This window comes from Mirounga angustirostris, unplaced genomic scaffold (genome assembly GCF_029215605.1).
Source record: "Mirounga angustirostris isolate CCGP_5_RB_7025 unplaced genomic scaffold, mMirAng1.0.hap1 SCAF_5, whole genome shotgun sequence".
Lineage (NCBI taxonomy): Eukaryota > Metazoa > Chordata > Mammalia > Carnivora > Phocidae > Mirounga > Mirounga angustirostris.
Genome location: NW_026991713.1, coordinates 15,660,204 through 15,687,873, shown reverse-complemented (window position 1 = coordinate 15,687,873; position 27,670 = coordinate 15,660,204). Strand labels below are relative to the sequence as shown.

Sequence of the window (27,670 nt, the reverse complement as noted above, 5' to 3'; positions counted from 1 at the left end):
AATGCTGTGAATGGCATGCAGGGGTCCAGGCTAAGCTAGAAGGCTGATTCCCATTCATAGCAGACCTGAAGCTTAGGACAGTCCTAAGAAATCTAATCTCTGTGTGAAAGCATTTTCCCACAGGGAACCACATGTAGAGTTCTGATGTACGATGTTAGGGACACATGTACTAGAATGTAAGCTCTTTCAGGACAGGGCCTTTGTTTTGTTCACTGCTATTTCCTTAATGTCTAAAACACTGCCTGGAACTCAATAAATATTTGTTGAATTAAAGATTACCTGTTTCTTTATCCATCTGCCCACCAGTAATCTGCTCCCTGTATGCAAACAAGGACTGTCATGCTCACCATGGCATCCCCAGCACTTGGCAGGTGGTAGGAGATTACTAAGTATTTGTGGAATGAATACAGGACTACAGTGATCTATCCATCAAACACTTACGGCGCACCTGGTGTGTGCCGAGGACTACGCTGGGCTTCCAGGATGCAGGAGTGAATCAGACACCATACCAGCCTCCAGGAATTAGGTCACGCAGAAAGGATTGCAAAAACTGTTTCCTGGAACTCTTCTAAAAATGGTCAGGAGTTACTCAGCTGTCCCCTTCCCAGAAGAGGGGGGAGTGGGTGAGATGGTGAGACCATTCAGCACCAGGCGTCTTCATTCATCTGAGCATGCCTGGGGTTGAATTCATCGGTAGGGTCTGGATATGAAATGATTGAATTGATTTTCTTTCAACCGCATGTAAGAATGAGCCAAAAAAACGCTGCCCTTTCAAGTGGGCACCTCAGGAGGCCGCGTCCTCGGTCCACCTCACAGTTACGACAGCCCTGGACCATTTCTTTGGCAAGTGCCCCCAGAGAAGCTAGAAGCCATTTGAGGATATTTATTTCACTGCTTTAGAATCATGCCTTATTTTTGCTCCCTCCTCCCCCCCCAAAAATGTTTGGGGTGAAAGGGTTATTCTAGCCACTTTATCCCTCAGACTTGGTTCCAAGTGACCTTGGGTTGTTTCCTAAAATCCAATTTGTGATCAAAAGAGAAATATTTTCTGTTGGTGAGTTAATTGAGCAGCGTGTGCCCCAGGCTCTAAAAGCGGCAGGCCCAAAGTGAAGTCCCCAAATTGTTATGTGCCCCAGAAGTTGTACTGGAAGAAGTGCTCGATCTTCCAACGTGTCTGTGACAAAGGGGGCAGGATTCTTTCTGATGCCTACCCTCTGGTGTTTGGGTTAATGGGGGGCGGAAGGGAATGATAAACTGTATCTAGTTTACTTTTATATGCCCATGATCTAGCACAGATTCTGGACATATAGGCCCCCAAAGAGGTTTTATGGAGAGGAAAAGTGGAGGATAATGAGGTCCAACATTGAAGTGTTTATCACATGTCTCACCGTGCTGGCTTAGGTCACACGTTACATCTGATTGTCATGTGATTGAAGGCGATCACAGCCAGCACCTCCAAAAGGAAACTGACATCTAAGGTTAAATAACTTGCTCGAGGTCATCAAGCCAGCAAGTGACAGTGCTGGGGTCTGAATCCCATGGGAAGCCCCCACCCTGAGTCCCTAACCAATATTCATTGAGAAGGTGATGGGCTTGGAAGCATAATGATCCCAAAGAGACCAAAGGGTTCAGCCCCTGCTGTGGTCACAAAACCTCCCTTCAGTCAGTGGGTTCCTGGCTGTCCAGCTGTCTGCCTTCTCCTTGGGCAGTTGTTTTCCCAGGCCACCCCACTGCACTGCTCTCATTAGCAAAGAGGCTCCAACACTGTGACCCCTATTAAAAATGGCTGTATGAGCGAGTGTGCAGTTCGAAGCTTGGCTGAATGGGGGTGCCTACAAGCTCCTGTGTCATTTTTTGGAGTTTGGGGGAACCTGATCCACCCAGAATGTGGTCAGACCAATGACAGCCCAGAAGAGAGGGACTGGGAATTTGAGCCGAAAGTGACCCAGGGTCATACCCACAAGGGCCACGAGTCTGATCCTGCTAACCTACTAACTCCATGCCTGACCTCAGGCAGGTTGCTTTGTCCTCCTGGGCCTTGGTTTCCCCATCTGGAGGAAGAGTTCTCTCCAAGTCCTCCCCTGGAGGAGGACTAGAAGGCACATACCCTTCTTGCTTGAGGTTTGCTCACTGAGCATTTATTCCGCAGGCTGGAGGAGAACTATGAAATTGCGGAGGGGGTCTGCATCCCGCGCAGCGCCCTCTACATGCATTACCTGGACTTCTGCGAGAAGAACGACACCCAGCCTGTCAACGCAGCCAGCTTTGGAAAGGTGAGTCCGGCCACCCCTGGCTTATTGCTTCTCCTCCCCTCTTCTAAGTCATTTATGCACAGTTCCTAATATTTTTAACATTTTCATTGCTTTTTTTCTTAAGTTACTAAAATAAATAGTTTAGTAACTTTGCTATACTACTTTGCTGTAAGAAGTTCAAACACTTATTAACAAGATAATAGCAAGCCGAATACCAAAACGAAGTAATACCAAAGTATTAGAAATTCCAAACGATTTGGACAGGTCATAAAGTAAAAAGTGAACACCTAACTTGAATTTCCTCGATACTTAATTTGCAGAAAGTGGCTTCTTTCCTCTGAGAGGCCAGTATTAAACTCCCAGTCGTGTTACGTGTGTGTCAGTGAGCCTGCTTGGCTTTGTAACATGAAAGCCTTGGAGAAACTGGAAAATGGCCTTACATCATTAGCGTGGAGGTCTGCAGGTCCTCTGTAGGGAGCGGTACTATTTGTAATATTACTGCAGGCCTGGCTGCTGTCTGTCCATCTCATAATAAAAATATATTCCACACTTCGGGCTATGTCCACAAAATCTTGTTACCGCTGATCATTCAGGTGTAACAGACTGAGGAACGCTCTTGGAGTGCTCTTCTAAGACTAATCTTTTGTCTCTTCGATAGATAAAAATATAGGTTTTCGGGTGCCTGGGTGGCTCAGTTGGTTAAGCGTCCGACTCCTGATTTCAGCTCAGGTCATGATCTCAGGGTGGTGAGATTGAGCCCCGTGTCGGGCTCCGTGCTCAGCACAGAGTCTGCTTAAGATTCTCTCTCTTGGGCGCCTGGGTGGCTCAGTGGGTTAAGCGTCTGCCTTCGGCTCAGGTCATGATCCCAGGGTCCTGGGATCGAGTTCCACTTCAGGCTCCCGGCTCAGCGGGGAGCCTGCTTCTCCCTCTGCCCCTCCCCCTGCTTGTGCTTTCTCTCTCTCTCAAATAAATAAGTAAAATCTTTAATTAAAAAAAGATTCTCTCTCTCCTTCTCCCTATGCCCTTCCACCCTCTAAATAAATAAATCTTAAAATTATATATATACATATATATAGGTTTTTATACCTCTAAAATACCCAATTTAATTTGAGTCAGTACATCCAAACTCTTCCTTCTTTTATTAGCTTCTTTTTCCCATGTATAAGTTCACTGCATCTGCTCACAAAAAAGTGTGTTTTGCACCAGATTCCTTACCAGTTTTCTGAGTGCAGGCATAACAAGGAGTAAAGTGGCAGAAAGAGGTCAGTGTATACGTTTCACGAATTCCCTTTTCAGAACTTTTAACTCTGAGTAAGCAAGTTCCAATACTTCGGCTTCGTGTTTAGAGAAAAATGTCACTGGTGGCAGCTTCCTCCCACCCCCCACCCCACCTCCCCAGCTTGCAAGTGGGCTGAGGTGAAATGGGCATCAGCCGGGAGGCTCTCCCCCGCCCCCCCCCCCATGGCCTGGCTGGGATACTGTCCTTGATAAAGTGAGTGGAAGGCAGCAACTGTTTTGCTGCAAGTAAGATCTGAAAAAGAGCCTCTTTTTTTTTTTAAAGATTTTATTTATTTATTTGAGAGAGAGAATGAGAGACAGAGAGCACGAGAGGGAAGAGGGTCAGAGGGAGAAGCAGACCCCCCGCTGAGCAGGGAGCCCGATGCAGGACTCGATCCCGGGACTCCAGGATCATGACCCGAGCCGAAGGCAGTCGCTTAACCGACTGAGCCACCCAGGCGCCCTGGAAGAGATCCTCTTTCCAGCAGTGTGGCCAAGCTCCATCAGCACAGGCTTCCAGTAATACCATATTGACTTTGGGTCCCAGAATTAATTTAGACATCGCAGAGAATGCTGAAGATTCAAGCCAGACTGGTCTTGTGCCTGATTTGCTGTTGGCCAGGGTAACGAAAGCTTGGAGTCACTGAACTTTTCTGAGCTCCCATTTCCTTACCTCTACATGGGAGTAATCCCCTCCCCGTATTACTCTAGGGATAAAATGAGACAGTGTTTATGAGAGCATTTTTAAAATTGTGAAGGGTTCTACCAATAGAAGAAGGCACCATTATCTAAAACTGGCCTCACTCCATCCTGCCTCCTCTGTTTCCTACTGTGCTTTTTTTTTTTTTTTTATTCATTTGAGAGAGAGAGAGAGAGCATGAGCAGGGAGAGAGGCAGAGGGAGAGGGAGAAGCAGGCTTCCCGCCGAGCCAGGAGCCCAATGCGGGGCTTGATCCCAGGACCCTGGGATCATGACCTGAGCCGAAGGCAGACGCTTAACCATCTGAGCCACCCAGGCGCCCCCTTACCGTGCTTTTCTTTGTAGCACTTATCACTGTCCCAGCTGTTACCTATATGGTATAGCTAATATATTACATGTTATATGGATAGTTATCCATATGTCATTGCCTATTATTCTACCACTATATATTACAGATAATATATATTATATGTAACTATCTTATACATATGACATAACTAAAATATATACATATATATATATGTATGTCTACGTTAGTTGCTTGTGTTTTATTTGCCGCCTCCTCTAGAATGGAAGCTCCACGAGGACTTTTTTGTTCACTATGCATCCTCAGCTCCCAGAATAGCCCCTGGCACATAATAGATCTTCAGATATTTATTGAAGATTGAATGACTTATGTTATGGCTATTTGCCAAGGACGCTGGAATCATTTGACACATGTGAATTTGTTTGACCTGTATGATGCCCATATGAAACAGGCATTATATCCATTTACCATTAGCCTGTTTGCTAAGCAGGGATGAACTTGTTCATTTATCAGTGGAAACTGATTGTATTTTCTCATACTTTGAAGGGCCAGCTTCAGAGTCCTCTGTTTAGCCTTCCTGCTCTGTCCTCTGATAACATCACAGGGAAGCCTCACAGCATCCAACCATCATTTTGGTCTTGGTTGGATAATTAAAACTCATCCTCAGCTATGAAAAAAGTCCCATTCAGTCCAGTTTAAAACCTCCATCTGTAGGCACCTGGGTGGCTCAGTTGGTTAAGCATCTGCCTTCAGCTCAGGTCATGATCCTGGGGTCCTGGGATTGAGCTCCGCATCAGGCTCCCTGCCTAGCTGGGAGTCTGCGTCTCCCTCTGCTTGCTGTTCTCCCTGCTTGGGCGTGCTCTCTTTCTCTCTGTCAAATGGATAAATAAAATCTTTTAAAAAGACAAAAAACAAAAACAAAACAAAAAACCAAACTCCATCTGATGCAGAAGTCAGAGCCTCTCCCTTCCTGAGGCTCAGGATTTGCTCTGTGGAAGAGGGGCATGGTGGGCTCTCCCTCTGTCCTCTGACTTCTCCAGGGCTGAGGCAGAGGGACATTGGAGGAAGGTGGGAAGAGGAAAGTCAACGGGAGTCATTTTGACTAGCTGGTGCTCTGTGAGGGCTCCTCCAGCTAGTGACCTCTGCTGGGCTCGCCATCCATCTCCTGGGGGAGGAGTCCAGTCATGGGTTTGGGGGAGCCCCATGGATGTCCATCCACACTGGCTAAAGGGATGGGCTCTGCAGCTGACCTTCCCTTCCGCCACCCACCCCCAGGTTGCTCTTGTTTCTCCACTAAGGATTCACCCCGTGGCTCTGTTTTTGTGTTGGAGGGTTTTGACCAGCTCACCGCATACTTCGTATTACACTCTGACTCTCAGAGACACACAGATGAGCCTCCACAAATGGAACTTGTGTATGGAACAGGCTGAACTCAGCGGTGTAAATACAGAAAGTGACTTTGCTTTCTACGATGTTATGGCCAAACCTCCTTCCCTGACCCCTGATGGTTTCATGGCAGGTTTAATAGCTTTTGGGTTATTGATTATAAGAACAAGCCTCTTTTCAATAATTTAGAGTCTTTTAGACATTAAAGTCCAGTCCAGTACTCCAATCAAAATCTGCAGCCTGAAATCCACTTGAAAACGCCTCCCTGACCCCCTCAGCCTTGACTGCATGTGGCCTGGGGACCTGCAGTGGGGAAGGGGAGAGCCTGGTCTCTCCTTCCTCTCTTCCCTGAAATTTTCCGCCTGCTGCTGGTGTCTGCAGGCTTGTCAGCTTGAGAAAAAAATACTTCCATAATGGTAACCCTAGTTTTCCAGCAAAAGCAGTAAAATAAATTTTACAGTGGAACTGTAAATTGAAACAAACACAAGATTGTAGGGATCAATTGGCCTAACACGTGACATCAGACCCAGCTAAATTGCCCAAGCTTATTAATAGATGATTCTTGGGGCACCCGGGTGGCTCTGTTGGTTAAGCATCCTACTCTTGGTTTTGGCTTAGGTCATGATCTCGTGGGTCATGAGATGGAGTCCCACGTCAGGCTCCAAGCTCAGTGGGGAGTCTGCTTGAGATTCTCTCCCTCTGCCCCTTCCCCCACTTGCTCACACTCTCTCTCTAAAATAAATAAGTAAATCTTAAAAAAATAGGTAACTCTTTTTAACAGATGTTAGAAGTATTTAGCCATGTCTAATTATGAATGCAGCATTCACAGACTTTCTATAAAATTAATAAAAATTGCAAACACAATTTAGAAAAAATTCTAAGACCTGGCATTGTTGTAAGCATTTTACATATATCAGCCTCCTCCAAACTACTCTATGAGGTAGGAACTGTTATTACCCCCATTATAGAGATAGGTAAACTGAGCCCCAGAGAGGTAAGATAATTTGCCCAAGGCCACACAGCCAGTAAGTGGACGTGAACCTGGGAAGTCTGGCTCCAAGAGTCCATGCACTTAAACTTATCTCATTTACCCAGAGCATTTATTTTGGGGGTAGGGTGTGTATGTGTGTAGGCGGGAGGTGGGTCTGTGTGGAGAATAAAACAGTGGGCCTTCCGGCTTTGGTGTAGTCATTAGCAGCCACCTGGCAACCTCTTAGATGATGGAATTTGGGAGTGAATTCCTGGCCTCTCTGTCTGTCAGGGGCAAGTGTGCTGGTCATCACAGGTGAGAAAGAACCCCTCAAATCTTGCCCCACCCAGGGTTCTGGGCACTGGGAACCCCACCGCCAGTATTCCCTATGCTGCTTCCCCCTCAACACTTTGGTTCCCCCAGTTATTAGATATTCATTGACCTCATCCTGTTGTGGCCCCAGCCCTGTGCGGGCAGGTGGAACTGGAGTGAAGAAGACAGTCTGTCCTCGAGGGGAGTGGGCTGCAGAAGGGACAGGAAACCACAGAACACGATGGCGGATGTGCCCCTGGGCTGGAATGCCCATGAGTAGAGCGGCACAGAGGGGAGACTGCTGCCTCCTCGGGGTGGGGGATGGGCGGCAGCCTGAGAGCGAGGTCACTCTGGGAGGAGCCCCAGACACCCAGGGTCATCCTCTCCCCACCTCAGCCCTTTGAGATCCACAGAAGCTGAAGAGGGTGTTTTAATGTCACCAAATACTTCTTTCTCCTGGGGCTCCACTGGTCTTTTGGAAACTCTTAGCAAAAACTCTACCTGCACAAAGATGGAGCATCTTGGTGCTTAGCAGCAAGCTAAGCTTTTTCAGAAACAAAAGAGGGCCTCAGATCTCTGAGCCAGAGCACATCTGTGACATACAAATGGATTGCTTTCCAAGCGTCTGTGACATGCGTTGCTGAGAGGTTGAAAGGCAAAAACACGTCTTCTTCAACAAAACTTTGTTGAGGTTCCACCGTGGGCTATAGGCCAGGAGTTTCCAATAATGCCAGGTGTGGAGTCCTGAACTTGAGGATCTATCACCTTTACTCTCTGCACCTCAGTCCCTCCATCTGTCACATGGGGAAGTTAGTCTACAAACATACGACAATCTCTCCCATATAAGCTGGAAACACTTTGCAGCTAGAAACCGTAATGGCAGCATCTCGTGTACTCCTCACACGGCCCTGGGAGCTAGATGCTGGTTTTGTTCCTTTTGAAAGACGACATGGCTGACTCCAGGCCGCTGGAACCTTCTCCGTGAAGTAAATCCTGGGTGGAAATCAGAAAGTGGATCAGTTAGGAATTGTGTTGGGACTGTGGGTTAAAAAAAAACAGTGACATAAATGAATGGTTTTATTTTTCTTCACGTAGAATAAGTATAAAAGGTGCTAACCTGGTGCTGGCATTAATAGCTCTAGAAGAGCATCAGGGACCTGGGGACCTTCTCTTTCTGTGCTCTGCATCACATGTAGCAGATGGCTTCCAACTTTGCATCACCTCATGGTCCCAAGTGGCTGCTGGACCACAGAGGCTATATTCCAGGCAACAAGTGGGAAGAAGGGGGTAAGAAGAGAAAGGTCAAAACTGCAGCCATATCAGCTGTCTTCAGGAGCTTTCCCAGAGCCCGGCCCAGTGATCTCCCCTACATCTCGCCTGCCGCCCTTGGTTATCAGGGAAGCAGGAAAATGTAGACCATTGCCTCCTGGAATAAAAAATTAGAGTTTGGTTAATAAGGGAAAAGGGGTAAGCAATGAGCCGTTTTATCCACATAAGGGCACTTTAAAAATCCATTGTATTCTTTAAAAAAAAAATTGAGATATAATCGACATATATTAGTTTGTGTAAAACATAACGATTTGATATATGTGTATATTGTGAAATGATCACCAAATAAGCTTCATTAAAATCTATCACTACCCATAGCTAACGATTTTTTTTATTGTGATGAGAACTTTTTTTGGTGATAAGAACTTTTAAGCCCACTCTCTTAGCAGCTTTCAAAACGTACAGCAAGTATGAACTGTAGTCACCGTGCTGAACGTGGCGTCGCCAGGATTTACTCATCTCCCAGCTGGAAGGTGGGGCCTTTTGACCCCTTTGCCCCATATGGCCCCTGTGTATCCTTCTATGCGTCACAACTATGAAATGGAAGCCAGGATCCTGAAAACATGTACGGACTACTCAAATGAAGAGCCCAGGGGAAGCAACAGAGGTGGCACAACGTGATCACTTACGGCTGCGGGACGGTAACGGGATTTATCGGTCAGCATTGTCGAACGTGTCAGCAAGAGGCAGATTCGTGGACGGGCACTAGACAGCTATGACACAGTGTAATTTGATTCGTGGAGAGGCCAGTTAGCCTCAAAACTGCATGTCCCCTGGAGACTTGTTGATGTCTCAGAATCCTCAGTTCCCTTCCTTGAGTCTGTAACAATGCAGCTAGAACAGAGCAGGATAATTCATTAATCCATATCGGTTACTAAGACCTCAAATTAAAGGAGTTTAATCTACTCAAGGGACTTAGAGATTGGTTGGTGAGACCCAAACCCCTTCCTTTTCTAGCTGAGGAGATGAAGAGAGGGACTGAGTGGTTTTCCCAAGGTCATACGTGCCGTGGCAGGGCTGGGGCTGCGGGATGGGGGGCACTGGGTGCCCGCTGCCGGGTGGGGACACCAGGAAGCAGTAGAGAGGCTGGAGAAGGGGAAGCTGGGGTGCCAGATGTATAAATTGAGTTTATTTATAGCCTGCCTTTTCCCCACGAGGACTTGAGGTAATTGGCAGTTTGGGCTGTTGGGTGGCTCTTCCTTGAGTATTTGGCTCCTTCTTCACGGCTGGCCATGCTTGAGCAATGCTGAAAAACGTCCAGCGTGTTCTGGGGACCCGTGCTTCGGGCAGCTGCATATACCTGGAACGAAGACGGAACCAAAGTTTGCTCTGGCTTTGCGAGCCTGCCCTCTTTCCTCGAGAGTCCTGACAGGCTGCCCTGGCCCGGGGTCATGCGCACACCCATGTGGGGCCACCGACAAAGATGAAGGTGCTCTTGAGGCATTCGGATCCTTCAGGAACAGTCTCTCTCCAGTTTTCAAAGGAAACCATTCGGTACATCGATAGCGTTTCCTATTCAGCTTTAAATTCTCGGGTATGTTTTTCTTCACCTTTAGTACCTGCTGTGGAGTGTCCTTGTCAGGAGGTCTGATTTCAGCCCAGATCCCATAGTTTGTTATTTCAGGTGTCTCGCATGTCGTGCCGCGTGAGAGCTCAGAAGTCAGATTGTGTGGGCTCGGGTCCCAACTCTGCCATTTACCCGCTGCGTGAGTTCAGACGATTTCTGAATTGCTCTGAGCCTCCGTTTCCCCATCCACAAAATGGGACAGTGACGGCAACCATGTGGAGAGTTGTTGACATGATGACTGTCAACGGGGCTTCCTCGGCTCAGTGCCCGGTAAATATAAACACTCAATGCACGTGAGCTGGAATTATGATTTCGGTTTACCATGGCAACATCTTATGACTTTAATATATGTTTTTAATATATCACCACTAGCATCGATGTTTCGACTCTTCCTTCTGAACAGTTTTGAGAACAATTGTTCTAAAAATCTCCTGCCTCGCACACATGCTGTCTTTGCCACCCTCACCCGCTCTTGTTATCGCCCTCAGAGTTTTTCCAGTTTTGACTTAACCTGGAGCTTACATAACTCACCTCATTCTAACTAAATTGGTGTGTGATGACTGGCTTTTCTCATACTCACACGCGTGACACATCACCCAGGCAGCCTCAGGACGACACCGGGCTCACCTCTGGAACTTGGGACTTCTTGGAATTGTCATCCGTGGTACTTCGCAAGGGGCAGCAGAGTAGCTGTTACCCTCCTGGCCTTGGGGGTTTCCACAGAATCCTGCATCAATCCATACACATGATTTGAAATTCCATTTCTGTTTCAGTGCACTAGTTGGGAATTTCTTGCGAATGTTTGAAATTGCTCTTGGGGAACTTGCTATGGACCTGCAGTATCCTACCCTCATTGACCCCCCCTCCCCTCCCCAGTGCCTGGCACCCAGTAGGTGTTACAAAAAACTGTTGAATGGCCAGAGTTGCATAACATAGTGTAACCACTCTGGCAAACACCCATTTTAAAATGAAAGTATTGAGGTGGGCTTTTTAAAAATCCTTATTGATAGCACCAGACTTAATTATTTTCCTTCTCTGTTAAAGGGATGACATCTCTTGTCAACAAAGAAAGTGAGTCCGCATCTCACTTTCAGACTTCAAGTTGTGACGGTATTAATCCCTTTAGCCAGTCTGGTTCCCTAATCATTTCTTTCTTATGTTCACAAAACTGTGTGTGTGTTTTAAGAGAAGGCACAAGACTTTTGCAATACATGGTTACAAAACAGCAACTTGTCATTGTACTGGATTTCTCATTTCTTGCTGTTTGAGGCGTCCCTCTTCTTTTCCCACACCCAAGTAACCTCTGAACTAAGACCCACAGCTCTTATTTTTTAACTGTTTTAAGCATACTTGACTCCTTATATACACATGAGTTTGTCTCCTTCAAAGTGTGGGAGGATGTGCACTTATCCCATTACCTTGGAACTTTTTTGGATCAGTTCTTGTTGGTGGCAAATCTTTGCCTACTGAGGGTGGATTGAATTTTTGGAAACAACCAAAGCCTTTTTTCAGAGCCGTCCCTGATGACTAAGTTTGGAGATCAAGCTGGATCAAGATCATACGGTTTGAGGTCAAAATCAAACAAAGCCTGTCTGTAAGAATAATGAGATGGAGTGGCTTTCTGGAGTAGCTCTAAAGGTGTCCCTTGAGGCGGCATCTAGAGGGGATGTCAGGGGTCTCACACTCAGTTGGTGGGCCCCTTGCTGGCTCCCAGGGGTGCCTTCCAAAGTGAAGAACAGGAGAGACAGTGGAACTGGGATCCCGTTTCGCCCACTGGCTGGAGTCTGTGAATCTGAGCAGCCTTGAATGGACGTAGATCCCAGGACCTCATCTGTGAAACAGGGATCTTCATGCTTTCCTCCAGTGTCACTTTTAGGATAAAATCAATATTGTGTGTAAAATACCTCATCTAGTGCCTGGTCCTTGCTGATGCTCAGTGGGTGGTGGCTCCTCTTTCTTTTCCCCTGTCTTAAAGGAGGGCGGTGGTTTGAATATGCCCTTTCAGAAACATGTGCCTAAAACTCACGTTTCTTAAAAAACTACACCCTCAAAATGAGGTTAGGGTAGCCGACGTGCGGAGTTTCCTTCAACTGGAGCAGTCTGTTTTTGGCCGGGGAGAAGTGTGGACAGGAGAGATGGATAACCTGGCCACCACCACTGAGAAGAGTCCCGGCAGCTCCCGGGAGGGGAGTTCTGCTGAGCTGCCCCGCTTCCCAGCTCGAGCCCCACGGCGCCCCCAGCCCAGCCTGGCTGCCTAGGCTGAAAGGGAGAAGGGTGGGATTCCCGAGTAATTAAAGGGAATTTGGAAGGCTGGGATGTTGCGGAATGTTAGATCAGTAGCTAGAACAGCATGTGGTGTTCTTTAGGCAGGCTTCATTGAATCCATACAAAAAGAGAAAGAGGGGCTGCCTGCCGTCTGCTCATTTATCAAACAGCGAAACTCAGCTTTCACAGCTCCACAAAAGTGTTTGACTGTTTGCTGAGTCTTGCTCCAGAAATTAAAAGCTGAACAGCCTTAGTGGGGCTGAACCGACTCTGCATTTTGAGACTCAAACCAAACTGTGCTGGGCTTTCAGATTCTGGGACCAGCTGATTATTTGGTGGAAAGAGAGGAGAATAATTTGTAATTTGCAGCCCATAAGAAACACTTAAAAAAAAAAAGCAACAGCAAACCCACTTCCCACAGGTTTTTGTTGCAGCTGGAAGGAGGAGGTGCAATCTGTAACAGCCCTTTCTTTGCTGGGAGCGGGAGAAGTCTTGGTCAGAAAGGGATGCAGTAACAGCAGTGTCTCCACCCATCCCCCACCCCGCCAACTCAGCCACTGGCCCTTGCTCGTAGTTCTCTGCTTGAAATTACCTTTCTCTCTCTTGGAGGAGGAGGAGAGGACTCGGCCTTCCAGTATTTCTAGATAAAAAGTATTTTCACAAAGAGAACTAAATATTCCAACAGCACAAATATATTGTTGGGAGACCAGGATTTACCATGGAAGCCTGAAAAAAAAACGAGTCGAATGAGGATCCTCCAAAAACCCATCAAATGGGTAACTCTGTCAGTGAAGAGAATGGGCTAGAAGAGGTTGAGGATCGCGGAGACAGACGGGGGTGTTACCACAATGTGGCCCCCTCTGCTCCAGCGCCCAGCCCGTCAGCGGGTCACTGTCCCCCTGTGCCACCAGGAGAGCCCACTGAGGTAGAGCCTTGCTGTAAGCCTGTGAGGTTAGCTGAGCAAGCGTTTTATCCCCATTTTACAGACAAGAAACCTGATGCTCAAATGGAAGCTCTCTTTTGACTCCTCAGTTTAGCACATTTTTTCCAAAGTGATAATCGCCTTCTACACTTCACAGAAAGCAACTTTATGGTATCTTTTACGAACCTTGAAATGTTTCTCCCCTTTAATCAAGCAGCTCCACACTTGAGAAACTATTATGAGCGGAGAACTCCTAAAACGCTAGCAATAAAAATAAAAATCATTATGCAAAAGGTACCACTTATAGCATGATTTATGTCCACACAACACTGGAAACAACTTCCGTGGTCAGCCAAAGAGATACTTCACTTTACTCTCTCATTTACTGAATCAACGAATTAATGTGCTGAGCTGTAATGTCTCCTCCCTGGACTACACAGTGGCCTTTTGATGGCCTCCCTGCTTCCACCCTAGGCCCCGATGGTCCCTTCTCCACCCAGCAGCCAGAGCCATCCTTTGGAAAGCTAAGTCAGACTTGTTCCCCACTCCCCTGCTTAGAGCCCTCTGAAGTCTCCCCATCTCATTCAGGGTAAAAGCAGAAGTCCTCACAAAGGCCTACAAGGCCCCACGTGAACTGTTCTCCATCACCCCCTCCTGGCCTCCTGACCTCATCTTCTGCTCTCCTGAGTACTGGCTATGCTCCGGCCACATTGGCCTCCTCGCTCTTCCTGACGCACATCACACAAGCTCCTACCCCAGGGTCTTTGCACTGCCTGTTCTCTGGGCTTGCACCCTCCCTCCCCTAGATATCCATGAGGTTCATTCCCTCACTTTCTTCAGGTCACCACTCAAATGCCACATTAGCACTTAGCCCCTCTCACCCTAAAGAAGAACCCCCCACCCCTACGTCCCCTGTTTCCCCCTCCCCGCCACTCCTTTTGTTCCTCTCTGTAGCATTTACCTGATAGAAGATATATTGACTCTGTAATGTATTCATTTTTGGTCTTCTCCCACTAGATGTAAGCTTCCTAAACAAAGGCTGTTTCTGTTCAGCTCTGTGTGGTGTCCCTCAGCCTGGTCGAGGGTCTGGCATACAGGAGGATCTCAGTAAATATTTGTTGTTGAGTGAATCCTAACTATGTACCGTCAGGCAGCCAACTGTAGCTGTTGAGGCTGCAGCTCGTCAAACATGGGGGAGAGCAGTGGGAGACAAGGCTGCAGGGCCAGTTCCTGTGAGTCCCATAGGCCTATGCAGGACTTGGTGGAGCTGAGAGGAGTATTGGCTGGATAAGAGGATTCTATGGACTGTGTAACTACAGTCCCTTAAACCAAACAAGTGGCTCAGGGAAGGTTTTGGAAGGACATAAGGTATAAGCTAATATTTCAAAGGTGAGTAGACATGAAGCAGACAGAGGGCATGGGGAGAAGAGGGTTCCAGAAAATGAGAAGAGCCTGCAGGGAAAGCTGTAGTAGGAGAGAGCACAGTGTATACATGAAACTTGAAACAAGTTCCATATGGCCGTGGGGACCAGGAGAGGAGGAGGGGAGAGGTGAGCTGGAATGAAGGCAGGGCCAGTCCAGCAGGACCTGGTGGGTCTGGACTTCATCTAGAGGCTTCATGGAGAAGTGGTCGTGGTGCCATGACTGGATGAGGGGCAGTGAGGGGACCATGGTCACAATCTGGGCATAAGACCATGGCTTTGGGACTGGTAGTAATGGATGTGGTAGAGTCTCGGTATGTTCAAGATGGAAGGAGGATGGTCACAGACTGGAAGTGGCAGGTGCAGTCATGGTTTGGAGAAGGAAGAGTGCTTACTTGGCTGAGGAATCAGGAAAGGTGCACGGAGGAGCCGCGTGCATGCTGGGTGTCTGGGGATTGCTGCAGGGGGAAGGTGCAGAAGCACGGAGCCCAGAGAACTGGCCAGCACCAAGTAGTCTGATCTGGATGGAGCATGGGGCTCACGCAAGGACCTTCTGAGAGCAAAGAGTGAAACAGAGTGGGGAGTTGCACAGTGCATCCGAGCTCCAGAAGAAGGAGCCTCCGCTGAGTCAGCTGGCTGTGGAGAATTGTCAGAGGCCTCTGAGTAGACAGGTAGTGATCTGGATTGTTCCCTCGGTTAATCTAGCGGGGGACTCCAAATCATCCAAACAGAATGACTTTTGCTTACTGAGTAATTTTATTAAGCAGAAGAAGTTTAATTGTCAGATTTCCACTTTACTGGATGCAGGTAGATTTAATCTAAGAGGAGACACCTGCGGATATCATCTGCCTGAGGATGTCACAGTCCTGTCAGCTGTTTCTCACTTTCCCTGGGGGATTCGGGGCCTAGCTCTCAGCTGCTGTTCATAGCAGAGGCCACCAGAACATTGCCAAGAGCGTCAAAGTGAGACAAACTGGAGTCTTCATTGAAGAGTAGACGGGAACAAGAAATGCCTTCATTCCTCACCTAATGTGTAAATGCAGGAATATGACATAAAAGAAAAAAGGTTGCTGTTAAAAGAGGGGATGAGGGAGGCTTTAGGACACTTTCATTTATTCAGAGGTAATAGTATTGTCTTGATAATGATGAGTCACACTGGGTGCCTTTGAATCCCGGGTCTGCATCTTGTGAGCTGTGTGGCTTTGTGCGGGGATCCTAGCCTCTCTAAGCCTCAGTTCGCTCATCTGTACAGAGGGAATAGCAATGGAGCCTGGGCTGTTGTAATGCTTAACTGAGATAATGCATGTAAAGTGGTTGGCACAGTGCCTGAACCAGGACCTGAGCCCAAAGAATGTGTATTAAGGTACAGGGCCACAGACTCTGGTCTAGAGATGTTCCAGAAAGCCCCCAGGAAACAAGGACAGATTTCTGGAGCTGTTTGCCCAGGCCCAGAGCTCAGGGAACATGGCGGGGGGTGGGGGGTGGGGAAGGGTGTTGAGTAACGGGATTTGAGGCTGGGGTGTTGGGCTTGAGCAGATCACAGAGGGCCTCAAGGACCAGCCTGAGCAGGCTGGATTTTTATCCAGTGTAGGCTGTGAGCAGGCATCTGGCATTTTCAACGAGGAAATGAAATGATCATATTTGGATTTTAGAAAGGTGGTGCTTGGCTGGGCAGGCAGTTAGGAGGCTGTGTCTGTGGTCTGGATGAGGGGTTGTGGCGGGCGAGGGCAGTGGCTGGGGGGACAGGGAGAAGTGGCCAGGCTCAGTGGGCATCTTCGTCAGAATCAATAGGACATGGGGTTGTGCGGTGTCGGGAAGGGTGGAGTTAGGGTGAAAGAAACCAGGGCTGTATCAATACAGATGTGATGCCCTCCAGGATTTCAGAGGATGACCTCATTGCTTCCTGCAGCATCATCACTATCAGAGAACATTTTTTTTTAATATTTTATTTATTTAATTGAGAGAGAGAATGAGATAGAGAGAGAGAGCATGAGACAGGGGAGGGTCAGAGGGAGAAGCAGACTCCCTGCCGAGCAGGGAGCCCGATGCGGGACTCGATCCCGGGACTCCAGGATCACGACCTGAGCCGAAGGCAGTCGCTTAACCGACTGAGCCACCCAGGCGCCCTCTTATTAGATTTTCTAACCATCCTTGTAAGCAATGCATGTTTGTTTGTTTTCTTAACCCATTTTCAGATGAGAAAAACCTGCCGGAGACAGCTTCCGAATGTACAGAAATGGCCCATCTTCATGGCACCCATTCCAGATTCTCAATTTCTCTCTGATTTGTCCACTTCCTTCCATCCCACTGATGCCGACTTAGTTGAGGCCACCATCACCTACCCCTCGGATCTGGGGAGGAGTGTATAAACCCCCGAGTCCCCAGATGTCAGAAGATGAACCTAAGCACAGAGAAATTCAAAAGCACATCCAAGTTAAAATAACTGACAGGGTCTCAGTAAATGTCTGTTGTGACTGAGCAAATCCATCAATGAGAGTGTCAGTGTGGATGGAAGAGGATGTGGATGGATCAGAAGAGACTCCTCCACATCTCTGAGAAGGCACGCGGTGTTCATGCCCCGCCAGTGGGAAATCAGCAGTTGGGTCTCCTCTCATGAAGGGCAGCCTGCAGGCGGGCTCTCTCTGCCCATGCCTGCCTGCTTGGTGATGTACTAGAGGAGGAGGGAGGCTGGAAGAGTTTGGTGAGATGAGAAAAGTCCCTCGAAGTAAAAGGGAATGAGTTGTCAGGACAATCAGTGGTAATAACGGGTAATGTTTATTGGGCCCTTACTAAGTGCAAGGCTTTGTTGCAAATTATCTGCTTATGTTTACTACTAGATTTTACAAGAATTCTCTAAGGTAGGGGTTATTATTCCCATTTTACAAATGAGGAAACTGAGTCATTTGAATGTTAACTCGCCTAACTAAGGGTCCCCAGCTGACAAGTGGCTAAGTTTGGATCCCTCTAATCCAGGTAGCCTAGCTCCAAAGCCCTTCCACGGAACCCCCACATCATTCTGCCTCTCCACAAACATCATCTCTGTAAACACCAAGGATGAGGCCTGCTGGCTGTGTCTTCACCTTGGCAGATGGCTTTCCTTCCAAGTTTCTTGCAAATCTGCATGAATATCCTAGGCAACACTGCAGATGAGCCGAGCATATCCCCGGCCACGGGTTGGGCTTCATCCTCCACTCAGCAACATGATGGAGCTCCTCGCAGGTGCCAAGCCTGGTGCTGGGTCCCTGCTCTCGGGGAGCTTACATTCAAGTAGGGGAGGCAGAAAATAGGCACACAGGGAGCAAGTGCACAGGATAATTTCAGAGTGTGGAGTGAGAAGAAGACTGGTCAGAGAAGGGCTCTGGGCAGATGCCTGAACATTGTAAGCAAAGGAGCCAATCCTGTGGGGATGTGGATGAGGCTGCATTCCGGGGCGGAAGGAACTACCTTACAAAGGCCCCCGGTGGGAGTGAGCCTGGGGTGCTTCAGGAATAGGGAAAAGAATTTTAAAAAGCCAGCGTGGCTGCAGTCTGGTGAGTAAGGGTGAGTCACAGGAGAGGAAGACCAGGAGGTAAGAGCAGGGACCGGTGACATTCCAGGCGCAATGGAATCCATTGGAAGGCTTTAAGTGGCAGGGCTGACACATTCTGCATCAGCCTGTGCTCCCCCCACATTGTGAGCAGGAGGGCGAAGCACGGGGCAGCCAAGTGAGACCCCTCAAAGTCCAGCGCCCCACTGTCACCCCCGTGCTCACCTCCCCCAGCTCCCAACACTGGTATCTTCTCCAGGGTCCCGACTGACTCCCAGTAAGTCATTGCAATCAAGGACGTGTGTTTTCCATTTTCTTTGGATTGCTCTTTGTAAAATGCAGTGACTGCGCTCCCAAATTTTCCCGATGGGTAACTGACTCTTGTGTTGACTTACAGATCATAAGGCAGCAGTTTCCTCAGTTAACCACCAGAAGACTCGGAACCCGAGGACAGTCAAAGTAAGCACCGGCGGCCGTCCCATCCGCAGAGCACGCATCTCTGAGTCAGGGGGGCACCCCCAGTCTTCTATCCTGAGCTCCGTTCACAGGCCTGGCGGGAGGTCTGGACCTGGCACGGAGGAGCTTTAGACCTTGGGGGCCCCTCTCCCGGGACCCCTGAAACAGACGCTGTGGGAAGGCCCAGGGCCATCGGACCCAGTCAGCTGCTTTAAGGAATCTGACTTTATGCCACCCTGCCTTTAGGTGTTCTTGTCAAATGGTCTTGGGCATCACTTAAAAGAGCACTGGGTGGCTTCCTGGGCCATCTCTAGGTTCCTTGGATTGCTTTGCTGAGCACATTTTCTACTCTGATAGTATCCAGTCGACCAGAGAAGCAGCCTGCACCAATCCCTGCAAGGGAGATGGGGTGGAGAGGTCCAGCCAGGCGCTGGTACACAGGGCGTGCTGCCAACCAACCCGCCCGTGTTTGCTTTCACACTTTCTGTGTGTCTCATGTACAGTGCAAGGTACGGATCACCTGCCCTCATGGAGCGTGTACTCTGGTGGGGAAGACAGATCCAAACGAGATACTCAGATTGTGACAAAGAGGCTTGTCATAGAGAATAACAAAAGGAGAGTGGCCTAGTTTAGAAAGGGTAGCCCGGGAAAGGCCTTTCTGGAAGAGTCCTGAAAAGTGAGAAGGATGAGTGGACCCCTTCTTCTACGTGGGAGTTGGTGGGAATGGAATCTCTTCACTGTACAGGCTTCACTAAAATCTGGATTTATAAGATTTGCCTCAAAGCATGTTTCAGAAATCATTGGACGGTAGCAGGTGTTCCATGGAAAAGCTCTTTTGGCCACGTACGTTTGGGAAGCACGGAGTTCAGTAGGTTTCTTTATGCAGGACTTCTCAGAACCTTTATTATGTTGATATACACGGTGACTCCACTAGAGGGTGCCTTATTATGTAGCATTTCTAAATATTTTGACCATGTTGAGTAGCAGACCAGCACATACGGACTTGCAAAATACTGACACTTTACAAAACAAAACCAAAAACGACCATACAGGACTCGTAAGACTTGAAACAAAGGGTTTTACTTCAAAAACAGCATGTCCCACAATATCCCCTCACTCCCCCTGCTCCTGCCATCCCTGGGCAGCATTCCCATCCTCCCAGGGTGGATTTCACTTTGGAGCTAAGTTAGGAAAAAAAAAAAAAGTAGATGATCAAACTGGGAAAACCCCTTTTTGGTAAATCTCTGACAATAACAAGACTCATTGTGTTTGTGTGTGTGTGGCTTGGAAGCTCTGGGGGCAATTTCCAATGAGCTTACAGAAAATTTTGAGCAGGGGACATTTTGGAATACATTTCTAAGAATTTTCCAAGGTGACTGCTCTGAAGAACAAATCTCATCTCATCTATAAAGAAAAAAGCCAGTATTTGTTTAAAATTGAGGCTTCAGCCTTGGTAAGAGTATAGATACAAAGCCACACCCCTCCTTACTTATTTGCTGGTAAGCCCAGTGGTTGGCCCACGATGGGCAATTCAGTCCACAGATTCAAGAGAGTGGTTGGAAGAGTATTGAATGAATGGAAATGAATGGGTCTTTAAAGAGTCGCTGGCTCCAATACATTGTTGCTTATCTCTAAGATAGAAGAGTAGAAATAAGACTGCAAAAATAGATACTACATAATAGAGACAGGGAGGAAAGATAATAAAGATAGAACAGAACCATTTCCCCATCCTTTATAAACTTGGAGAAAGTTTCCTTCTGCCTACATGTGAGAGCCTGTTTTTGTTTTTTTTCTTCTTCTTTAACCCAGAAGTTGGCAAATTGGACAGTATCTTCTTTAAAAAATCGGTGGTGTCAATTTGACAGTATTCCCCTCCATAAGTACCAACCCCTTCCCCCAAGGTTGGTCACACCTCCAACCAGTTGAAAGGTAACAAGAAGCTCTAGTCTCCAACCTGCCACTCTGGCTTAGAGAGAAAAATCCCTCAACAAATTTACCTTGACAGAATACATGGGGGTGGGGGGTGGGGGGGGTGACTGTGGATTGTGTTGACGTGTCCTACAGAACTGAAACAGAAAAACCGAGAAGTGATCAGAGCAATAGCTTCGCTGCAATTGCTGATTTCAGCAACACACACTCTGGAAAATCAAGAAGTGGTCTGATCTGAATATGTTATCACTCCCTTGATCTCAAGAGATTATAAAGGGGAACTTTGTTAAGGTTCGAGAGGCGTGTCTTAACTGCCTGGCTGGCCACCTGGAGGGCACTCCTGGAGCTCACGGAATTGGCCCCTCCCCCACCCCGAGGGCCCCTCCCCGATGGGCAGGCAGTTATGACAGTTGGGAAGTAGAAGGTGCAGAAGACAGAGAGCAGCTCAACACAAAGAAGAACTTTCTGATCACTCTCCCGACCCAAAATGAACTGGGCTGCCTTCGGAGGGCCTGAGTTCTTCATCCCAGGAGGCATTCAGATAGAGACGGGATGCCCACTAAGCAGAAATATGACAGAATGGTATCAGAGGAGTAAGGGGGGCAGGGAGAGGGGAGGTTATGTGTGCTCATCTCCCTGTGAAGCCTCTCCCATAACTCAGAATGCTTTCTCGCTGGTATTCTTTTATGACTACCACCAGCCATATCTCCATGAGCAGCAAGGAGTAATTAATATCTTGTACAGCATTTCTGAAAGCAAGGTCCATGAGTTACTTCCAATAGCATTGCTATGTGACTATAGAAACCTACTCTAGACCTACTAAATCAGAATCTTTGGGGGGTGGAGCCCAGGAGTCTGTATTTTAATGTTTTGTAGGTGATTCTTAGTAGTAGTGAAAGTTTGAGAATCACTGGCTCAGTGGTTAAAGCACTTTAGAGGTTCAAATCCTGCCTCTACTCAGTGGGTGATCTTTGGGTGGGTTACTTAAATTCCCTGGGCCTTAGTTGCCTAGTCTGTAAAATGGGGCTAATAGTTAATTCCAGCCTTACTGGGGTTTTGTGAGATTAACTAAGATAATGTGTGTAGAGTACTTAGCACTACGTTAGCTGCTGTGATGAGCATCAATTTACAACAGTAAATAATGGCAGTCTCTCAACGATTGGGGATCATAGAGTGGGGAATATGATGCAGGTGCTCAACCAAGCAGGCTAGTCAGTCTCAAACTGACGTGGATCAGAATGACCTGTGGTGCTTGTCCCAGGGCTGATTCTTGGCCCCCCGCCCCGTTCTGAATCAGTTGGTCTGGGAAGGGTCTAGGCATCTGTATTTTTATTACGCTCCGTAAGTGACTCCGGGTTTGCAGTCACATCCTGCAGTGTTTTCTGCTGGGCAGCATAGTGCCTTTGTGGTCAGACAGACGGGTGTTCAAGAACCTCTTCTAAAAAGCTGGATGACCTAGAGCAGATTTCTTAAGCTTTCTTCCCTCTTGCTCCTCTGTAGAAAGACTGTACTAATCCCCATTTCCTAGTAGTAGTTTTCAAATTCATGTAGGCAAAGCAGTTTGCAAAGTGCCTAGTGTGTAGCAAGTGCTCAGTAGTTTCTGTAGCTAAAATCTAACAAAATGCAGCCTCTATCCCTCCTCCGTCTTCATGGACAACGTTGCTATTACTAAGCCCATTTGAGTTAATCAAGTTTCGGTCTTTTACACATCCAGTGCCAACAGAGACCCTGAATATATCTTTTTAAAGATACAGTTAAGACTACCATTTATTGACTAAGAAAGACCTAAGCCAAAGTACCGTTAATGGTTGCAAATACCCCCTTCTTCTTGGGTCTCCACAGAAAAGGACCCTTGAGTTCTGTACCTCTGAGATCACATTGGCTCAATACAAGAGATTAAATGCAAATGGAAATCTTTCTCATCCCCCCTTTCTGCTTTGTAAAGTATTTGACTTAACATTTTCTGTAGGAGGCAATTTTGGTTATTTTTACCTGCCTGATTGATGGCTGGCAACTTGCAACTTTGGTTTAATTCTAGATTTCTGAGATGTCAAGTCTCCCAGGAGAGTTAACTCTTCTAGCCCAGGGAGGATGGGCCCAGCCATCCTTGGCCTTGGGCACCAACCCCCTGTGCCAGAAACCCCACCTGATAATGGTGCATGTGGGTCTCTCTCTCTCTCTCTCTGGCCCAGGTACCATTACTACGGCATTGCGGTGAAGGAAAGCTCCCAGTATTATGATGTGATGTATTCCAAGAAAGGAGCCGCCTGGGTGAGCGAGACGGGCAAGAAAGAAGTGAGCAAACAGACGGTGGCATATTCACCCCGGTCCAAACTTGGAACGTTGCTGCCAGAGTTTCCAAATGTCAAAGATCTAAATCTGCCAGCCAGTCTGCCTGAGGAGAAGGTGACCACATCTGAGGTGTTGCTGGGAGTGGGTGGCTTCCCTTTCTCTCTCTCTGACACAACACACACAACCTCTCTCCCTCTCTTTTTCTCTCTCAGTACGAAATGGTGAGTTTAAAAATATAAAGATAGAGGGGTGTGTGGGTGGATCAGTGGATTAAGCATCCGACTCTTGGTTTCAGCTCAGGTCATGATCTCAGGGTCGTGGGATCGAGCCCCGCATCAGGCTCTGAGCTGGGTGTGGAGTCTGCTTAGGATTCTCTCCCTCCCTCTCCCTCTACCCCCCCCCCCACATGCTCACTCTCTCTAAAAACAAAAACAAAACTAAAAAAAATATAAAGATAGGAATCTGAATAAAATATGGACTTTAGTTAATGATAATGTACCTGTATTTATTCATTAGTTGTGAGAAATGTACCATCCTAATGTAAAATGTTAACAATAGAGCTAATGGATGTGAGGCATATGGGAGGTCCCCATACTATTTTCGGAACTTTCCTGCAAATTCAATACTCTCCTAAAATAAAAAGTTTATCTACCTATCTAACCTCCCTACCTATCCATCTATGATACTACACTGTCTCATTTCACGAAGGAAGAACCCCTTTGCTCTAGATTGGTTTTTTAGAGGATACAGTTTATTTCCCCATGTGCTGCAGAGGATGTTGTGAAATCATAGTCCCATAGACAAGACTTTATAGGTACCGTGAATCAGATAGGTTAGGTCATAGGGTATTTGGAGAAAATGACTGGAAATACATCTCTCACATACCTGTCGTGAAGCAGCCCAGTGCACCAGTAGATGTAGAGCTTCTGCTGTCACTGTAACTGAGACGTGAGTCCTGCTCCCAGGAATCTCAGGCCAAGGGGGAAGATGGATGCTCATGCATAAGCAAACTAAGTTTACATAAAATGAATGCATGTCTACATGCAAAAAGGATATCTGTAAATGCTTGATTTAAATTTAAGAACTAGCAAAAAAAAATTTTCCCCTCAAATTTGCTTTTTTTTTTTTTAATCAGTAAGTTTCCTATATTATAGCTTTAAAAGTCTTGGATAAATGGAGCTGGAGATGAAATTCTTTTGCAGAGCAGATTCCAGGAAATTTCTGAATGTCTTTTTGTCATTTTTGGCAAACACCTCTTCTTAAAAGTACTCACTGGGTTTTAACTTTTCAGTATCTTAGCTGATGAGGAGAATTTAATTAATATACCCTACTGAACTCTACTATGGGCCAGGCGCCGTGCAAAGTGCTGAATACACGAGCATGAATAATATGCCATTTAAATTTTCCCAGGGCCCATCGTCTCACGGGTGGAGAATGGGGGAGAGAGAAACCCATGTTTTCCACTGGATCACAGGGCAGGTGCTCCGATGGAGAAACATGCCCAGATGCCATGGGAGCACAGAGGAGGGAGCTCAGGTCAGAGAGCACCACGAATGAAAGTTAGACTTACTTGGGTCTTATAGGATGAGTAGGTGTTAAGCAAATTTCATCCCCTCAACAGGGAATAAATGACTTGAAAATTGAAATTCCAAGGGAGGGCAGCAGTAATGTGTATTAATTATGCTTTTATTGTTGACACTCCCCACAGGTCTCTACCTTTATTATGATGTACAGAACACACTGTCAGAGAATACTGGACACTGTAATAAGAGCCAACTTTGATGAGGTAGGTCAGTAAGCGTTGAGCTGTGGAATACTCTGTATTAAAATATTGTAGTAGGAGGAGCTCCTATTTCGCAAGCTCCTACCGGGTGCCAGACCTTTGGAAACCCCTGATGTGCATTAGCTCACATGATCTTTCCAGCGATCCCAGAGAGCAAGCACTGTCCTTACCCCTATTTTACATATCTTCTGTGTGGACAGTAGTGGCCTGGCCTGCTCCTTGACCTAACTCATGCCCTGCCTCCTGCCCCGCTGGCTTGCGAGGGAGGTGGTTTCATGGGGTTATCGTTATAGCCAGTATTATAGGTTCAGAGAAACTGAAGGAAAGCTTTCCTATATTTTGGATTTAATCTTTTCCTGAGGCTCCATTTTCTTTTTATTTTAAAATAGTACAGTTAAAGGATGGAGAGGAGAAATAAGAGAGGATGAAGTACCAGTTACATAACCGGAGAGACAATAAAATCTTGCCTAAAATGCCATCCAAAAGAGCCTTCCAGAGGGATGGCAAGAAGCCACACATTTCACCCGATAAACCTGAGGCCTTTCTGTTTCCAGAAAATGCCATCAGGCCAAAAAAAAAAAAAAATCTAAACCCCTCCTCTCCCACCCCCTGGCATAGGTTGTGGACATTGAATTTGAGGACGATGCAGGCTCCAATGGGGCTATAAAAACCAGGAGCTATTGGTGGACAGGATCCCGGAGATTCCCTAATGTGTGTTTTGGGGGGGTGCACTGTGGGAGAGGGGAGGGTACAAAATGGCGTAAAGCACAAAATGCTCTCTCCCCCACAGTCTTGTGCCTTTCTGCTGCCATGTCTCACAACGGTGAACATTCACTGTGTGCTCCACTTAACTTGTGTGAGCTCACTGACTGTTCCCTCATAACCTGGGTGCTGGTGGTTGCCTGCAAGCTGGCACTTGGCTCACAGACCACAGCTCCAGAGGAGATAGCAGGGTGCTGGTAGAGAAGGACTCTTGATCCTGCTCTTGGCTTTTATTCACGAAATTGTTTAAACCTCCCAATTCCTTGAGCAGCCATTGAAGTGGTTTTTTTTTTAAAAGAAAGAAAAATCACTGCTTTCTCTCATGTTGTGGTTTGGCTATGTCTTACATCCCAAAGATCACTGAGATGAGAGCAGATGAAGGTTCATCCTCAGTTCAGACAACACCAGCTTCTGTAACAAATAACCCTAAATTTTAATACATTAGAAGTTTATTTCTCACTGGTGTCATGACCTGGTGTGGACGCTCACAGGGGGAAGGCTGGTTCCTGGGGGTAGTTGAGGGACCCAGGCTCCTTCCATCATGTGGCCACACCCTGTCCTAGAGCCTTGGCATCCTCTTTGTTCAGCTGACCAATGGGGAAAAGGATTACAGGGAAGACATACCCACTTCTTAACCTTGTCAGCCCAGAAATAAAGCACATCATTTTTGCCCGTGTTCCATTGACAAAACTGGTGTCATGGCCCCACTTTGACGGAAGGGGATCCAGTCCCTCCCTGGGCAGCACTTCACTACCACGGAAGAGGAGCTCGGAGCTGTAGGGGCCAGCTGTCTCTCTCCACTACAAGTACTAACCACAGAACTAGTGACCATCCCATGTACTTCATTCACCTCAAAACTCACTCTCATCATCTCGTTGCACTTAATTCCACGCGTTAATCCCAACACTTACTGGGCACCTAATGGCCATGCACCTGTTATAAGTCTCAAGAATGGGGCAAGAAGAAAGACCCAGTCTGGGGGGTGGGGGAATAGGAATGCACACCAGAAATTCAGATGCAGAGTATATAGTGAGGACTGCAGAAACCTTCAGGAGGCTGAGTGCTCCTGTGGGGAAAGTGCCAGACTCGGAGCCCAGGCTCTGCCATGAAGGCCTTTATTGTTTATCCTAGAAATGAAGATAAAAATATTATCCCTGCCTTTCTAATGCATAGGGTTCCTGAAGGGAGAATATGAGACAATGCCTAGCAAAAACCCTTTGTAAACTCTAAAAGGTCATACAAATGCTTGCTCTTATCAGGTATGTCAACCAGAGAGTTAAAAGACTTGCTCAAGGTCACACATTCGGTTAGGGCCAAAGTCATGACTGCCTCTTTTGTCACCTGACACCTCCAGTCCAATATTCTCTCCACTCCCTTAGCAGGGATATTTGGTGGCTGTTTTTTAAATGGGTAATCAAGATGTAGTTCATTCTACTCAGCCACAAAAGAATGAAAGGGGATATTTTCCCTTTGATGGGCATGGCTTTCTCCCACAGCTGAGAAAAGTCATGGGTAAGTGAATGATGGGTGCATCTGGTACACCTTGACATTGCAGTTTGCTTCAGGTCTTCAAGATCTTTAAGGGTTGAGGTCATAACTAATGCTGGGATCACATTCTTAAATTATCTTGTTGGCTGGCTCACTATTTGTCTCTTACCAACACAGTGTAAGCCCTTGAGGGCAGGGACCTTGTCTGTCTTGTTTGCTCCTGTATCCATGTCAGCCATACTCTTGGGCTCTCAGTAAATATTTGTTGGGGAGATGAGTGCATGGATGGATGGGTGAAGGGTTATAAAAATGTCACGGCCTTGTAGCACAGTGAGGCAAGTACAGAGAGCCCCAGTCTGCACAGAGGGGACTCCCTGCAAAGCCTTCTCCAGACTGCATTGCATAAAGAGCTGTCAAGTCCAGAGAGTCTTGTGTTTGAGTCCAAATCCACCACTTACCAGTCTGTGACCTTGAGCAAGGTACATAACCCCTCTGAGCCTCAATTTCTTTGGCCATAAAATGCAGATGATCATTTTATCTACATAAGAATTCATGGAAGTGTCTGATTTTGAAATCAGAGCATAAGAACAGTAAGTATTTTGGTGGCTAATGTTTTGTTGACATCCTTTCAACACAGTAGCAACTAAGTATCCCTGACTGGAAGTTATCAGATGTGTTTCCACAAGGTGCTAGTATATTTGGGATGAAGTAAATACGGATATGGAA

General features: G+C 47.1%; 1 protein-coding gene across 1 annotated transcript in view; it reads left to right on the top strand.

Annotated features, from left to right (window-relative positions):
* Positions 1 to 685: 685 nt before the first annotated feature.
* Positions 686 to 27,670, top strand: part of RFX4 (regulatory factor X4) — a gene marked incomplete at its 5' end in the record, with an annotated part of 92,817 nt that continues 65,832 nt past the window's right edge. The window contains 5 exons of the mRNA XM_064590237.1: positions 686 to 693; positions 2,150 to 2,273; positions 18,632 to 18,693; positions 22,812 to 23,025; positions 24,620 to 24,697. Of these exons, the coding sequence (XP_064446307.1) occupies positions 686 to 693; positions 2,150 to 2,273; positions 18,632 to 18,693; positions 22,812 to 23,025; positions 24,620 to 24,697 (486 nt within the window). The remainder of the gene's footprint in view (positions 694 to 2,149; positions 2,274 to 18,631; positions 18,694 to 22,811; positions 23,026 to 24,619; positions 24,698 to 27,670) is intronic.